The sequence below is a fragment of the Bufo bufo genome, chromosome 9 (genome assembly GCF_905171765.1).
Source record: "Bufo bufo chromosome 9, aBufBuf1.1, whole genome shotgun sequence".
NCBI lineage: Eukaryota > Metazoa > Chordata > Amphibia > Anura > Bufonidae > Bufo > Bufo bufo.
In genome coordinates this window covers 195710973-195727800 of record NC_053397.1, presented here as the reverse complement: position 1 = coordinate 195727800, position 16828 = coordinate 195710973, and the positions used below count along the sequence as shown (strand labels likewise).

General features: G+C 46.9%; 2 protein-coding genes across 3 annotated transcripts in view; one reads left to right on the top strand and one right to left on the bottom strand.

The window, feature by feature from the left end:
- Positions 1-7870, top strand: part of LOC120979473 (calcyclin binding protein) — a 44206-nt gene extending 36336 nt beyond the window's left edge. For both annotated transcript variants that reach the window (XM_040408258.1, XM_040408257.1), the window contains one exon: positions 7379-7870. In XM_040408258.1, coding sequence (XP_040264192.1) covers positions 7379-7541 — 163 coding nt within the window. In that variant the 3' untranslated portion in view covers positions 7542-7870. The remainder of the gene's footprint in view (positions 1-7378) is intronic.
- A 7038-nt stretch (positions 7871-14908) lies between these two features.
- The window catches only part of MRPS14 (mitochondrial ribosomal protein S14), a 3256-nt gene continuing 1336 nt past the window's right edge, over positions 14909-16828 (bottom strand). The window contains exons 2-3 of the mRNA XM_040408259.1: positions 15286-15453; positions 14909-15206 (exon numbers count right to left, since the gene is read on the bottom strand). Coding sequence (XP_040264193.1) covers positions 15024-15206; positions 15286-15453 — 351 coding nt within the window. The 3' untranslated portion in view covers positions 14909-15023. The remainder of the gene's footprint in view (positions 15207-15285; positions 15454-16828) is intronic.

Below are 16828 nucleotides of genomic sequence, written 5' to 3'. Positions count from 1 at the left end.
GTATACTGCACAGTTGAAAGAAAGCATTCACAGTATCTTAGAGACACGACTGACTTCAGGGAGGGTCGTCTTTTTGATTATAAAGCGAAACCTGCAAAAGGATTAGAGGCAGAAACTGAGCCTTCTTCCTCTGAAGGAGAAACTGACATCGAGTCCGTACGTAATACCCAGCACTCTAGACCACCATCCTCTAGAGGTCACCAACAGAGGGGTAGATCACGAAGAGGAAGGAGAACACACTCTAGGGGGAATTTTTTAGGTCCGGAGTCCCCCATCTCTACGTACCTACCGAGGGAAAGGAAGGATCCCCAATAATGTGTCCTACAGCACCCTTATCAGCTGGTGTGCCATCTGATGACCTCCAGATCATTAATTTGTCTGATAGGGTGCTTTCTGACACTGAGATAAGCATTCTTAAAAAGGGTCTTTCTTTTGTCCCCACTCACTCCTTTAATCTATTTGGTTGGGTGACGGACCTCCACCTTTTTGTCAGAAAATTAAAGTGGAAGAAGTTCTTCATGAACAATGATAGGCGACAATGTGCGGAACTCGGCATAGATGTCGCTGACCTGGGAGATGTGAGGAACTTAGCTGATCTTTTGCGTGAAAATGAAAGGACCCCCTGGGGAAGGGCCTTTTACATCCATAAAAAAAATTGCTCACGTTTGAACCCTATCAATGATACCACTCCGATGGATGATTTTCTTTAAAGTGGTGGTGGATGATTTATCACAAATAGAAGGGTTTAAGGGTAACAGTAATATAATGAAAGATGAATTGGAGGGCCTGTTATCACTGGAAAGGGACACATCTAGTGATTAAGGCTGCAGATAAAGGTGGCAATATTATGGTAATAGATATGAACAGTACCTCACCTTAGTGTATCACTCCTGAATTTACATACAATGTTGACACTACTGTTGTTCTATGTTAACCTCACTTGATTAAATATAAGTTGGCTATATATCTTTCTTGAGGTCTATGCGCTCTGTACGCCTAAGGCTACTTTCACACGAGCGTTCAGAGCGGATCCGTCTGATGTTTCATCAGACGGATCCGCTCCTATAATGCAGACGTTTGCATCCGTTCAGAACGGATCCGTCTGCATTATAACTTAGAAAAATTTCTAAGTGTGAAAGTTATCTGAGCGGATCCGTTCAGACTTTACATTTAAAGTCAATGGGGAACGGATCCGTTTGAAGATTGAGCCATATGGTGTCATCTTCAAGCGGATCCGTCCCCATTGACTTCCATTATAAGTGTGGACGGATCCGCTCGCCTCCGCACGGCCAGGCGGACACCCGAACGCTGCAAGCAGCGTTCAGGTGTCCGCTCACTGAGCGGAGGCTGAACACTGGCAGACTGATGCATTCTCAGTGGATCCGCCTCCATTGAGAATGCATTAGGGCCGGACGGCTGCGTTCAGGACCGCTCGTGAGCCCCTTCAAACGGAGCGCACGAGCGGACACCTGAACGCAGGTGTGAAAGCAGCCTTAGAACACCAACAAGATGTCTTACTTTTTATATATTTATCCAAGTGACTGAAAACCAAAAATGATATGTTGTATTTCGTGTTCAAGAATATCCCACCAACCCAGATTATTGGGCCATGGGAACATGTATTCTAATATTTATTTCAATAAAAAGAAATTTTAAACAAAATGTGTCTTGAGATATTGAAAGACGGCAAATGTTATGGGGTGCTTTTGGTTAATCCTACTGACCAGTATCTGAGTGAGCTGAAAAACATCCTCACCCCTGCACTGACACTGAACCGGCGGCCCATGGGGAGTCTGTGCGCGCCATTTATGCCAACTTGTACCTGGGCTGGTGGGTATTGATTGGGTATCGAAAATCGACCCTATGGCCGGGACTCTTTTCCAGGCCCAGTCTGCAATGATTGTGATGTTGGTTCTCGGCAACCACTTACTTTTATTGACAGACCACTGAAATCCACTCACCTGTCTCTACTTTATGCTGCTGTTAGTATGGGCAGCATAAAGGTGATGACGGGTTCCCTTTAATCAATATTTTTCACGACTTAGCTTTGTCCCGTTCCCTATTCTCTGGCCCACCTCTGCCAGGGACTTATTGCCTTAGTTATTCCTCCTTAATCCTGTAGTCAAGAAGGATGGCCAGCGGCTTATCATGTTAGGCTGATGCCAGCCGAGGAGTTTACGAGTGGCTTGTTCCACCTCCCCGCGCTCCCTAGTGGCCATGCGTCGGTCTCGCCTCCAAGGGGGTGTGTTCTTCCCCTATTTATACCGGCATTTCTGGTGGCCGCGTCACCGCCATCCTAGCGCTGGATACGCTGCCACACACAGCTGCTCCTGAGGATTCTTTGATGAAACAGGTCGAGCGTTATCAATGACTGTGTGTGGGAGTTCTAGCTAAATAGGGTTAGGTAGTTAGGGTTGGGTTGGCTTTTTCCTGGTAGTTCTAGTTTTGAATTGGCTGCTAGTCTAGGAATAGACCACCTTATCAATGGTAGTACCCTTCCTTGTAGCTGGATTTATCTCGGCCTGAGTGGGTCACTCATTCGGAGAAAAAAAAAAAATCCCCATACCCTTACATACTACCTGCCTTACTAATTATTGTATGTCCGCACGGCCTATAGTCCGTACTGAGTGACGATCATCAGGATACAGCATAATAAAATTGCATGACCGTGCGGCTCATATGATACTTGATTGGCTTTACATTCATAGAGAGGCCTCTGAAGTTTAGCAATAAGACATGACTTACAGTGGATATAAAAATTTAGACAAGGATAAATCATTTCAGAACTTTTTCCACCTTTTAATGTGACCTATAAACTGTACAACTCAATTGAAAAACAAACTGAAATCTTTTAGGCGGAGGGAAGAAAAGTGTTGCATAAGTGTACACACCCTCTTATAGCTGTGTTCAGAATTAATCAATCACATTCACAATCCTGTTAAATAGGAGTCAGCAATCCTGATAGCCAAACACTGGACAGAACATAACCCGCCCACAGGCAGGGACTATATTAATAGATTGAATAATATCTTGCGGTATGAAAGAGGAATATACCTGAAAAGGAAATGTCCACATAAGTTTGGGTCTATTTGGACGGGCTGGTTAACTGACCCAAGCTTGGTATCACGGGCGCTTGCGGAAGACTGTCTTAGGGACCAAATCTCTGGGATTGGGAGGCTGCAGTAACCTTTGTCTGGTGACCTGGTGCTAGAAGAAGTAAGGGTGAAAGGGGGTGTTTTAGGAGTCTGCAAAAGAGGGCCTTGAAACAACAGTGGAGATATTGGATGGGTTCTACATATAGCAGGAATGCTCGGACTCAATTTACAGGGATGGTTGTCTTCACTGTTTAATTATAGAGGGGGCAGGAGGGAGTTTAGGGTTGTTGGTGTATTAATATTAGATCCAGTGTAAAGTATGATCTCCAAACATGTCAAATAAAAGAAAAAAAATGTGTGTAGCAGGAAAACAAAATTGCAATATATTGTATTATGTAAACATGTACCTGCCGATGTATACCGATATGTTTATGATTCCAATGCTGTACTCAATAAAAAATTACACTGAGTTAAAAAAAAATAGGAGTCAGCATACACCTGCCATCATGTAAAGTGCCTCTGATTAACCCCAAATAAAGTTCAGCTGCTCTAGTTGGTCTTTCTTAGTCGCATCCCACAGCAGAAGCCATGGTCCACAGAGAGCTTCCAAAGCATCAGAGGGATCTCATTGTTAGAAGGTATCAGTTAGGAGAAGGGTACAGAAGAATTTCCAAGGCATTAGATATACCATGGAACACAGTGAAGACCGTCATCATCAAGTGGAGAACATATGGCACAACAGTGACATTACCAAGAACTGGACGTCCCTCCAAAATTGACTAGAAGAAAACTGGTCTGGGAGGCGACCAAGAGGCCTACAGTAACATTAAAGGAGCTGCAGGAATATCTGGCAAGTACTGGCCGTGTGGTACATGTGACAACAACCTCCCGTATTCTTCATTTGTCTGGGCTATGGGGGAGAGTGGCAAGACGAAAGCCGTTTCTTACGAAGAAAAACATCCAAGCCAGGATACATTTTGCAAAAACACATCTGAAGTCTCCCAAAAGCATGTGGGAAAAGGTGTTCTGGTCTGATGAAACCAAGGTTTACAACTTTTTGGCCGTGATTCCAAAAGATATGCTTGTCGCAAAAACAACACTGCACAACACCAAAAGAACACCATCCCCACAGTGAAGCCTGGTGGTGGCAGCATCATGCCAAGGGGCTGTTTTTCTTCAGCTGGAACTGGGGCCTTAGCTTAAAGGGAACCTGTCACCAGTTTTATGGTGTCCTAACTAAGGGCAACATAAATAAGTGACTTGTTCTCTTAGCAAAATGCTGGGTCACTTTCTTTAATTGACCCAGTCAATCTGCCAACATCTTGTATTGAAAAGCTCCAACTCATAATGATGAGTCATGAATATTCATGAGCTCCTGACTCTCCCCGCCCACCTGGGCTGATTGACAGTTATTTTCCATATGAGTCAGCAGCAGATGGGCAGGGGAGTGGCTATAGCTCTGAATTAAATAAACGCTGGACTCAAATCAGCTCATTAGCATGCGACATCTTTGTGTGTATATTATGAGATAACCATCTGTCACACCAGTAAGTGAATACATCTAAGGTACTTTTTAGTAGTTAGATTGTATATAATTAGTTAGATTATAATCAAATATCCACATGACAGGTTCCCTTTTAAGCTAGAGGGAATCATGAACAGTTCCAAATACCAGTCAATATTGGCACAAAACCTTTAGGCTTCTGCTAGAAAGCTGAACATGAAGAGGAACTTCATCTTTCAGTATGACAATGACCCAAAGCACACATCCAAATCAACAAAGTAATGGCTTCACCAGAAGAAGATTAAAGTTTTGGAATGGCCCAGCCAGAGCCCAGACCTGAATCCGATTAAAAATCTGTGGGGTGATCTGAAGAGGGCTGTGCCCAGGAGATGCCCTCGCAATCTGACAGATTTGGAGTGTTTTTGCAAAGAAGAGTGGGCAAATCTTGCCAAGTCCAAATGTGCCATGCTGATAGACTCATACCCCAAAAGACTGAGTGCTGTAATAAAATCAAAAGTATTAGTTTAAGGGTGTGCACACTTATGCAACCATATTTATTTATTTATTTTCTTCCCTCTACCTAAAAGATTTCAGTTTGTTTTTCAATTGAGTTGTACAGTTTATAGGTCACATTAAAGGTGGAAAAAGTTCTGAAATGATTTGTCTTTGTCTCATTTTTTTTTTACAGCACAGAAACCTGACATTGTAACAACGGTGTGTAGGCTTTTTATATCCACTGTATACGCTCACAGTCCGTCTTACTTCTGTTGCCATTTAGCCATCAAGCGTCTGTTATTGCATTTATTACACCTTTTTTGAGGGTCTTTAATACACATCCCTATTATTTGTTTTATTTTGAATCTCAAAGTATATTCTTTTAACACCTCTTTCTACCTTGAATATCTGTTCTAGTAACTCCTATAGAAGTTAAAGGTGGATTCCGGGAGTCTTAGTTTCAGAACAGCTGGAGTGCCGGGGTTGCTGATCCCTGCTTTAGGATATATAACGTCCTACCCTGTCTTCTGGACTTCTGTCTCTGGTATGGGAGCCAGCGCTGTAGGATGTAACGTGATGCCATTCTCTCTCCTAGTACATAGATAAGAGCAGCCCTCAGCATGGGGCATCAGTCTGTGCTGCCACCTAGTTTTTCTACATAGCTTGTTTAGACTGTGGTGTCTCTTATTGTGCACACTCCTGCACTATGTACGATCAATCCTCTGTATAATTGGAGGTGCCCTTTGTTAAATAAAATGTGATATAATACACTTAGACATATTACACCCTTTAAATGCAATGGGGAAATTTATCACTGGCTTTATGCCAGAAAATTAGCCTAAAAAGTTACATTTTGGCACAAGCCTCATTTGTGCAATCATTTAACTTTTGGCCAGTTTTATCCCTAAAAATTAATCGGCTACAGGACATCACATCTGTGCGTGGAACCTCTAGATGTGAATCCTCTAAAACTGAATGCACATAAGCCATAAAAAAATATTCTGATGCTTTTTTTCCCCAAAACACAGCAGAATTTTTCTGCCTTATGTGCATTCGGTTTTAGAGGCTTTCAATAAAGACTTTGTGTCCCCACCCCCACTCCTAAGAAGTGGTGCTGGACCTCTGTAACCGCTTTACAGTTTTCCCGAACACTGCTTTGTGCTTTGAGAAAAGGGACAAACCGTTTAGCCTGAGAGCAGAGGGGGATGCCTGCTTTAACCCTTCATATATCAGGCTTGGTGAAAGCTTAGTCTAGGCCAGATGACGTCATGTTCATCGTTCACATGGTCTAGGCACAGTTCATGAAGTGAATGGGGCACAGCCGCTATACAATGTACAGCGCTGTGCTTGGTGAGCTGAAAGAAGGCCGTGGCGCTACTGCAAGCAATGGTGTCTTCGCAAACGGCTTATCATCGAGTCTCTGGCATTGAACCCCCACTGATCAGATACTGATGATCTAACCACCGAATCGGCCATCAGTTAAAATATCTCAGAAAACCCCTTTTCATCTAATCCCCCTCATTTGAAGTTTTAAAAAACTTTACATCAGTTCTTCTGGTTATAACAAAAAATGTACATCATAGTCAAGTTACAGCAAGCTTATCCTGCGGTCAGCAATCGGAATATTGCTGTCTGCTACTTGGAATCGGCCAACATCATCTCACGTAGACTAATAGTTTAACTGAGCTCCCATAGTATACTGGCTGTGCAGGATATTTATTGAAATCTTGATTTTTCTTCTACACTATATGGTACGTAGAGATGAGCGAATCAATTCTAGAATTTAAAAATTCAGCCCAAATTTTACTTTTTTTTTTTTTTTTAAGTTTTGATTTTACCACATCCAAATTTTTGTCATTCGATTCTAGATAAGGAGAGAGACCGAGAGAGACTTATCCAGGCAGAGTACATTCTGAATCCTGCATACACTGCCGTTAGGGGATTTAGACATTGACCAAATGGGGCATCAGAAAGGCCAGGTTGTCTTGGAGGTAGCTGGTGACCGGAGGGATTTTGAATGGAATGAAAATGAAAGGGGTTGTGCAAGAATGGAGGGTTTTGGCAAACCCCTCCTAGTTGGCCGGACCTGTAAAGGGAAGCTTACCTACCTGCTTCCCACGGCCTGCAGTGCTCTGACCATTTGTAATGACGTAAGGGAAGACAGTCACCACTGCGGCCATTGATCGTGTAAAAGGACCCTAAGAAGATGGAGGGTACCATATATCTCCTCATATAAACTAGATAATTTTCTTCTAATGTGTTTATTATTATTTTTTTTTTTAAGCAAACCATCCGTGGAAACAGATCCAGATGGAGACCCCAGCGCTGGTCTAATGAACGTTCTGAAGAAGATTTACGATGACGGAGACGATGAGATGAAGAGAACACTAAATAAAGCCTGGGCCGAATCCAGAGAGAAACAGTTAAAGGGGGACGTGGACTTCTGATCCTGCCCTCTCCTCGCCTTAAACAGTTCCACAGTCCAGCGACAGGCCTTGCTTTACCTGCAGTAGAGTTGATCTCTACAGGATCCAATGTTTACAATCCGATTACTTCCCAGCATGCACTCTGTGCTGCTTCCGCAGCCCCCCTTCTGATTGGACTATGAAAGAAAACTCAAACCGTTCCGCCGTTTCGGTCATAGCACTGACCGACAGATTTCTACCGTCATAGATCCTTCTTGGATTTGACACCTGACTGCAGATATTTTGTCTGGAATTTTATTTTGAAACGTTTGTAAAAGTCTTCTGGTTGTATAATAAATTCTGCAAAATTCTTTTTCTTTGGATTAGCTGTCCAGCGTTCTACTCACTCCTCTGTTATTCCACATAGAAGGGGATGTACCTCTACACCGTCTGGGACCAGTAGCACTGACTGACCTCAAGGACCCCCCAACTGGTAACACTCAGCTGTCTATTGTTCATAAATATCAAATCGGATTAACAGAGGAACCACACAATGCAGAGCTCTAAGAAAAGATGTGCCCAAATTGTTATATTATGGGGAATACAACTATTTACTAAAACACCTCAAGGGAGGGAACAGATCCACTTTAAAATGTAAGTTAACTTTGGGAAACCCACCATAATATAAAATTTTTATACTGATGACCAAACCTCTGGATAGGTCATCAGTATCTGCTTGGTGGGGGTCTGACACTGACAGCTGTTTGAGTAGGCAGCTCCTGGGAGTGTTGCAGCCTTCTCTCAGCTTTTCTAGGCCAGTGACAACCAGTTTGTCAGTCAAGTGGCCTAGGCACAGCTCATCCCCATATGTGACTGGGGCTGATCTGCAATACCAAGCACAGCCACTATACAATGTACGGCGCTGTGCTTGGTAAGCTGCGGGACAGCCCGTAACTTCTCAAACATCTGACTGGTGGGGGTCCCAGGTGTCAGACCCCCACTATCAGATACTGACGACCTATCCTGAGGTTAGGTCATCAGTGGAAAAGTCTTGGAAAACCCCTTTAAATAACATTTCCATAACTTACTTCCCCTCGAGTCATGATCTCCAACCTGTTGCTTGCCAGCTTTCCGGGCATGATGGGAACTGTAGCTCAAAACAGCTTGACAGCCAGAGTAAAAAGAGAACCATGTGCCGCCTGTCGCAGGAGTTTTCCAAAAGGTTTGAACCCCCCTTTTGAAGGTGCCTAACGCTTTGCTACAGAAAAAAAGCAAAAAAAAAAAAAGCAGAACTGATGCTCAGAGCACTCTGCCCCCTTTGATCGGCTCTGCTTTTCGAGCGTGTGAAGTATGGTTCCAAAGAAAATTTGGGATCCATACGTCAAATAATTGATAAGCCTAGCGGAGCGCTCTGAGCAGCACTTCTGCCCCATTGTTTTTTTTCAAGGTTTAGGTACCTGTAAAGCAGTAGGATCTGTCAGCAGCTGTGTGTGGGTGAAATGGATGTAGACAACGTCTCCATTTCTCAGCAGCCCTTTGCAGGTCATGTTCTCCTTTACACATTATGTAGAGATAAACGTCACCATGTATTATTCCTACAGAGAATAGACCTTCCTTAGATGCCTTCACCAGACTTATCACACTTACATTTGCAGACTCTTCCTTTCAGATGGAATCCAAACATTTTTGTCGTTTAAAGGCATTCAACTCCAAAGCACACCCCAAACTAAAGTGTACAGTAGAAGTGACCAGTGGCGTAACTAGAGTGGTATGGGCCCCAGTGCAAACTTTGGATCGGGCCCCCCCCTGGCTATTTTTTTTACACTAAGCCCAATGCATGGCTACACTCAGCCAGTCCTAACTAATAAAATCTGGTCCTACCTCATCCAGGGTGTCGCTGGCGTCGGCGTGATGTCCACTGGATCCAGAACAAGGTCCCTGTGGTGATAGAGAAAAAAAGAATAATCACATAAGGAAGGGATGGTGACTGCCCCTGTGAAATCACCAGCAGGGGGCGCTGTTCTGGCCTGCAAGTCTGAGCCATGGCAATGTATAGCAGGGTAATCTAGGACATTTCCCCTAAGTGCTACCACACAGTGCTAATGCCCACATTGTGGCCCCTCACAGTAATGAAGCCCACCTTGTGGCCCCTTCACAAGTTATGTCCTCCTTGTGGCTCCTCACAGCAGTTATGCCCACCTTTGTTCCTGTCAGTTATAGCCACTTTTGTGCCCAGATACGTGCCCCCTCACAGTAGATATGCCCAGATATGATACGTGCCCCCTCACAGTAGATATGCCCAGATATGATACGTGCCCCCTCACGGTAGATATGCCCAGATATGATACGTGCCCCCTCACGGTAGATATGCCCAGATATGATACGTGCCCCCTCACGGTAGATATGCCCAGATATGATACGTGCCCCCTCACGGTAGATATGCCCAGATATGATACGTGCCCCCTCACGGTAGATATGCCCAGATATGATACGTGCCCCCTCACGGTAGATATGCCCAGATATGATATGTTCCCCCTCACAGTAGATATGCCCAGATATGATATGTGCCCCCTCACAGTAGATATGCCCAGATATGATATGTGCCCCCTCACAGTAGATATGCCCAGATATATGTACCCCCTCACAGTAGATAAGCCAGATATTATGTGCCCCCTCACAGTAGATATGCCCAGATATGATATGTGCCCCCTCACAGTAGATATGCCCAGATATGATACGTGCCTCCTCACAGTAGATATGCCCAGATATGATATGTGCCCCCTCACAGTAGATATGCCCAGATATGATATGTGCCCCCTCACAGTAGATATGCCCAGATATGATATGTGCCCCCTCACAGTAGATATGCCCAGATATTATGTACCCCCTCACAGTAGATAAGCCAGATATTATGTGCCCCCTCACAGTAGATATGCCCAGATATGATACGTGCCCCCTCACAGTAGATATGCCCAGATATGATACGTGCCTCCTCACAGTAGATATGCCCAGATATGATATGTGCCCCCTCACAGTAGATATGCCCAGATATGATATGTGCCCCCTCACAGTAGATATGCCCAGATATGATATGTGCCCCCTCACAGTAGATATGCCCAGATATGATATGTGCCCCCTCACAGTAGATATGCCCAGATATGATATGTGCCCCCTCACAGTAGATATGCCCAGATATGATATGTGCCCCCTCACAGTAGATATGCCCAGATATGATATGTGCCCCCCTCACAGTAGATATGCCCAGATATGATATGTGCCCCCTCACAGTAGATATGCCCAGATATGATATGTGCCCCCTCACAGTAGATATGCCCAGATATGATATGTGCCCCCTCACAGTAGATATGCCCAGATATGATATGTGCCCCCTCACAGTAGATATGCCCAGATATGATATGTGCCCCCTCACAGTAGATATGCCCAGATATGATATGCCCAGATATGATATGTGCCCCCTCACAGTAGATATGATATGTGCCCCCCTCACAGTAGATATGATATGTGCCCCCCTCACAGTAGATATGCCCAGATATGATATGTGCCCCCCCTCACAGTAGATATGATATGTGCCCCCCCTCACAGTAGATATGCCCAGATATGATATGTGCCCCCTCAGTAAAGATGCCCACTTTTGTGCCCCCTCATTCTAGTGGTTGCCCCCCTTTTGCCTCCAGTCTGCAGCTTTATAAAAAAAAAACAAAAAAAAAAAAAAACACATACCTTCTTCCCCTATGATGCGCTCCCACACTCACATGGCTGTGCTGGAGGCCAATTCCCGGGAATTCAGCGCTCCTCCCACAGCTCACAGCGCCATGTGCGGCCTGCAGGGGGAGCGCCGGAGCTCAGAAGAGAGGGCTCCCTGCTTCACTCTGGAGACAACAGCCTGACAGTGACAAGAACTGCTGGGTGAGTACGTGTGCCCCCCAAACCCCCCCCCCCCCCCTCCCCCGCTTGCCTCTGCGCCCGGGGCGAATATTATACAGCATGTTTGAAGAGCGCTCTGACAGCGCCCGGTGTTATCACTGTACTTCATGCCGAGCCCCGTCAGATCGCTCCCATTACATGTAAGTGCAGCGGGCCCCTACTCCCGCCAGGCCCGGTCGCACCCTCTGCAACCGCGATCGCTGCGCCCCTGGAAGTGACGCGGTGTCCGATCAGGTAAGTTTTATCTTCATACACACTTGCGTTCTGATGCTGTGCTCCCATAAACTAGAAGAAAAATGCATTTCGATGAGTCCTCTCTATGTATTTTACTGCTGTTTTGTGGGAGCACAGCATCAGACTGCAAGCGAGTATGAAGATAAAAATTACATAAACCCTGCATCACTTACACTATATTTTTTTTTTGGAGCTGACAGATTCCCTTTAAATATGGGGCCATAATATGGTCGGGTGAATAAATCTCAATGCTGGCCATACATATTAGATCAATCTACTATGTGATTAATGGCTGCAGTCACTGGAAACAAGAATTCGGCATGTTGGATTTACATGACCTGTCCTTTGCGCCCCATGTTCAGAGGCGCGTCTATGTCTTTGGGGCAAGAGCGCTGCTTCCTTTTAAAATAGCTGATCTGTGGGGGTGTCCCGGTCATCAATATTGGATAGGTCATCAGTACTGGAAACTAGACATCCCTCTTCAAGGGGTATTCCCATCTGAGACAATGGGGGCATATCGCTAGGATATGCCCCCCAGTGTCTAATAGGTGCGGGGAAAATGGTGGCCGGAGGACCCTGGGTTTCCCCAGGTCCGGCCACCACCAAGCGCTCTCCCCATAGTAGTGAATGGGAGCGCACCACGCTTGCGCAGCCAACACTCCCATTCATCTCTATGAGGCCGATGGAAATAGCCGAGTCAGCACTCTGCTATTTTCGTAGGCCCTATAGGAATGAATGGAGGGCGGCTGCGCATGCGTGGTGCACCCTCCACAACTTTCGGGGCTCTGTCCTCGGTGTAGGTGCGGGTCCCAGAGGTGGGACCTGCACCTATCAGCAGGGCCGGTTCCAGGTGAAATGGGGCCCTGGGGCGAAAAACAATAAGGCCCCCCCCATGACACTTGCTGTCATTAACGTCCCGTATTGACTCTGGAGATTTAATTTGTGGACGTTCTTACAGAAGAAACTGTATATTGTGGGGCATGGTGTATGCTATATGTGTATAACATAAACATATTTCACATGAAAACTTACAGTTACTTGGCTTGGCCCTTGGGAATCTCGGACACCACTTCAACACTTTGGCCGGGGGCTCGGAGGAGCTGATGTTGTGTTTTATCTTAATGAGAAAGATTTCATAATAAGGATTTGGAGAAGGGGCAGAGGGATAGCAGAGCAGGGAGAGGCTGGTGCTGCTACTAGGGGGTCATACCATGGGGGAGTAATAAAGCCCACCATAATGCCCCCCCAGTAGAAATAATTCTCCTTATAATGTGACAGTGCAAAAAATACCTCCTTGTAATGCCCCCAGGTGAGCTAATGTCCCCATAGTGCCCCATAATGTGCCAGTATAAAATACCCCTATAGAGTGCCCCCAGTAAATGCCCCCATAGTGCTCCTCTCCCCCCTCCCTCCTAGTGCCCCATAATGTACAAGTATAAAATTCCCCATATATAGTGCCCAGTAGATGCCCTTAGTGTCCCCCATAATTTGTAAGTATAAAATACCCCTTCTTAGTGCCCCCCGTAGATGACCCCATAGTACTCCTCTCCCCCCTTCCCCATAGTACCCACCATAATGTGTAACAGTATAAAATGCTACTGTACAGAGCCCCCCATATAAAATACCAGTTCTTTGTGGCCTCAGTAGATGCCCCTATAGTGCCCACCAATAATGTGCCAGTAAGAAGTGCCACCCAATAATGTGCCAGTAAAATGTGCCCCCATAGATGCCCCCCAATCATGTGCCAGTAATAAGAGCCCCCCACCATCTTGTGCCAGTAACAAGAGCCCCCCCCCATATCATGTGCCAGTAGCCAGAGCCCCCCCCTATCATGTGCCAGTAGCCAGAGCCCCCCTCCCTATCATGTGCCAGTAGCCAGAGCCCCCCCTATCATGTGCCAGTAGCCAGAGCCCCCCCTATCATGTGCCAGTAGCCAGAGCCCCATGTGCCAGTAGCCAGAGGCCCCCATATCATGTGCCACTAGCCAGAGCCCCCCCATATAATGTGCCAGTAGCCAGAGACCCCCATATCATGTGCCAGTAGCTAGAGACCCCCCCCATATCATGTGCCAGTAGCCAGAGCCCCCTCCCATATCATGTGCCAGTAGCCAGAGCCCCCCCCCCCACATCATGTGCCAGTAGCCAGAGCCCCCCATATATCATGTGCCAGTAGCCAGAGCCCCCCCCCATATCATGTGCCAGTAGCCAGAGCCCCCCCATATCATGTGCCAGTAGCCAGAGCCCCCCCCCCATCATGTGCCAGTAGCCAGAGCCCCCCCCCCCCCCATATCATGTGCCAGTAACCAGAGCCCCCCCCCCCCCCCCCCCATATCATGTGCCAGTAGTTAGAGGGCCCCGCCACCTGCGCCGGCCTCTGATAGGCTGCCGGCCTAGTGCCTATCAGAGGAACAGGGAAGGGACACACCTCTCCCCTGCTCCTCCGCACAGCCATCTGTATCGCTGTCCTGAGGACGGTGATACAGATGACTATGGAGATGAGCGCTTCCACAATGGAAGCGCTCATCTCCCTGTGTGACTGTCCGCCGCTGCCCCCACTTGCAGCCACGGGGCCCACGAAAATATATTTAGTTGCGGGCCGGCGGGGGCCCCTAAGGACTTGGGGGCCTGGGGGCAATTGCCCCCCTTGCCTTAATGGAAGCGCCGGCCCTGCCTATCAGACAATGGGGGCATATCCTAGCGATATGCCACCATTGTCTGAGATGGGAAAACCCCCTTTAAGTGATAACTTATTTGCTTTGGTTAGGAGCCCTCTGGCTCACAGCGCTTACACTGGGGTTCTTCCAGAACGACTATACAGTAGAATAGGTGAATGGTGTCTGATTCGTGGGGGTCTGACTGCTGGGATTCCCAAAGAATGGTGTTCCTGTGTCCTCTGTTTGAATGGAGTGATGGTTGAGTGTGTGCACTGCTGCTTCATTCAAAAATATAGACCTGACGGAGGTATCTGAGCACTGTCGTCTGCTATCTCCAGCAGTCCCATAGACTTTGAATGGTGCAGCAGTGAGCATGCTCCATCACCTCTCCATTCAAATGGAGGAAATGAGATCCCCCCCCATTCTCGTGATCGGTGGAGTCCCACTGCTCAGACACTTACCACCTATCATGGGGATACATTGTGATTCTCAGCCAAGTCTTTAAGGAGTAAACCCAATCATATTTGGAGCTGAAACATATTTGGAAATGAAACAGACATAAGAACACCTGCTAGTGAATAACAACCTATATTTATCATAGAGACAATGTAAAAAAAACCAAATCGGACTTTCAGAACCCCTCAGACACTATAAAATGCCGCGAGGACCACCAACATGATTTCAGGCTCGGTCTACCACATGGCCCTTTGGATGCCAGACATCTGATTGTGATCTGCTAAATGGCGGAATACTATTCTACTCAGGCGCCATCTCCTCCTCACACCACGTGGTCGGGAGGTGAGGACACATCGGTTCCTGATCCGTACTGGACAGCTGTCCACGGGCAGCGCTGCAATCTCTTTATCTGCCACTTCCTGCAAGACAAAGAAATTATTCTCCATTAGAAGACTGAAGGATTTCTCCCTATGTCAGACACAAGCCATCTACTCGTACCCGAAGTTCCTTAGGCAGGATTGTGTTTTTCCGTAGAGCGTTGATCCTCAGCCTTTCATCTGCGTATTCAAAGGCCATCTTCCTCCTCTTCACGTCTCGCCACATTCTCCAGTTGACATAAAAACTTCTGACTTGGTTTGAGCACGTCACCGGGGAGAAGGAGAGCAACTGCGAATAGAAGAGGAAACATGTAGAGGTCTAAACTGACCCATAGACAATGAGCTGATGGGCGAGCGTTGCGTCCTCCTCTCAGCTCACCGACGACAGCGCTGTATTAGGGTTGTTGTTTGTATCGAAATAGCAATACCCAATAGATACTTTTGTCCCGATATCGATACGATACGATACCGGGATTTGACAGTTATTGACACTAGGCTGCCCTACTGCACAGCCTAGTATCACAGACCATGAGCGCGCTGCTGTCAGCACGCTCATGTTCCCTCAGCAGCACAGGGAATAAAGAGTCACTCTCTCCCTCCCCCCTGTGCCACCGCTGCTGCCAATAAAAAGAGAGACGGGAGGAGGAAGGGCGGGCGCACTGCGCCACCAATGATAGTGGAGGACCTTTCATGGGTCCAAACATTGTAAACTAAATATCAGGCTGTGTAGGGATCTCACTGAACTTACTATTATTCCTGGGCGCCGCTCCGTTCGCCCGCTGTGGACCCCGGTATATTCTCCTGCCCTGTATGCTAATTGCTAGCATCGGAGCAATGGGGAGGAGACTGCCCTTTTTCTCAATGTTTCCCCTACCGTGAAATTTCCCTACGCTCGTCCCGTGCTGTTGTGACGCGGCCGCACCGGACATTACGTTCCCAGCTTTGGAAGGAGGTGTACAGCGCCTGCGCAGCGCGCCACACCTCCTTCCAAAGCTGGGAACGTCATGTCCGATGCGGCCGCGTCACAACAGGAAGTGACGATTGTAGGGAAATTTCACGGGTAGGGAAAAATCACGGAACATCGGCAGCAGAATCACATAGCCGGCAACCTGCCTCTGACAGGGAGCTGCGATCAAAGGCAGTTAACCCATCAGGTGCCGCACCCGCCTCCTGTATTAAAGGTTAATTATTATTAGTGGCGCAGTGTGCCCGCCACCCTCTCCCCAGTATCAAAATCATTGGTGGCAGTGGCTACAGGGTCCCCTCCCCTTCTCATTGGTGGCAGCTTCTGATCGTAGCCCCAGCAGTGAAATCCTGGGGCTCCGATCGGTTACCATGGCAGCCAGGAAGCTACTGAAGCCCTGGCTGCCATGGTAACCTCCCTGCTGCTGTGTGTACTATGCACAAGGCAGCAGGGAGAGTGTGAGATCCTATTCACCCCGATAGAGCTCTATTAGGGTGAATAGGACAAGGGATTAAAAGATCCCAGGTTCTAACCACTAAGGGGGAAATAGTTATTAAGTAAAAGAAGAAGAAAAAAGTTTAAAGGGAACCTGTCACCATGATTTTGGGTATAGAGCTGAGGACATGGGTTGCTAGATGGCCGCTAGCACATCCGCAATATCCAGTCCCCATAGCGCTGTGTGCTTTTATTGTGTAAAAAA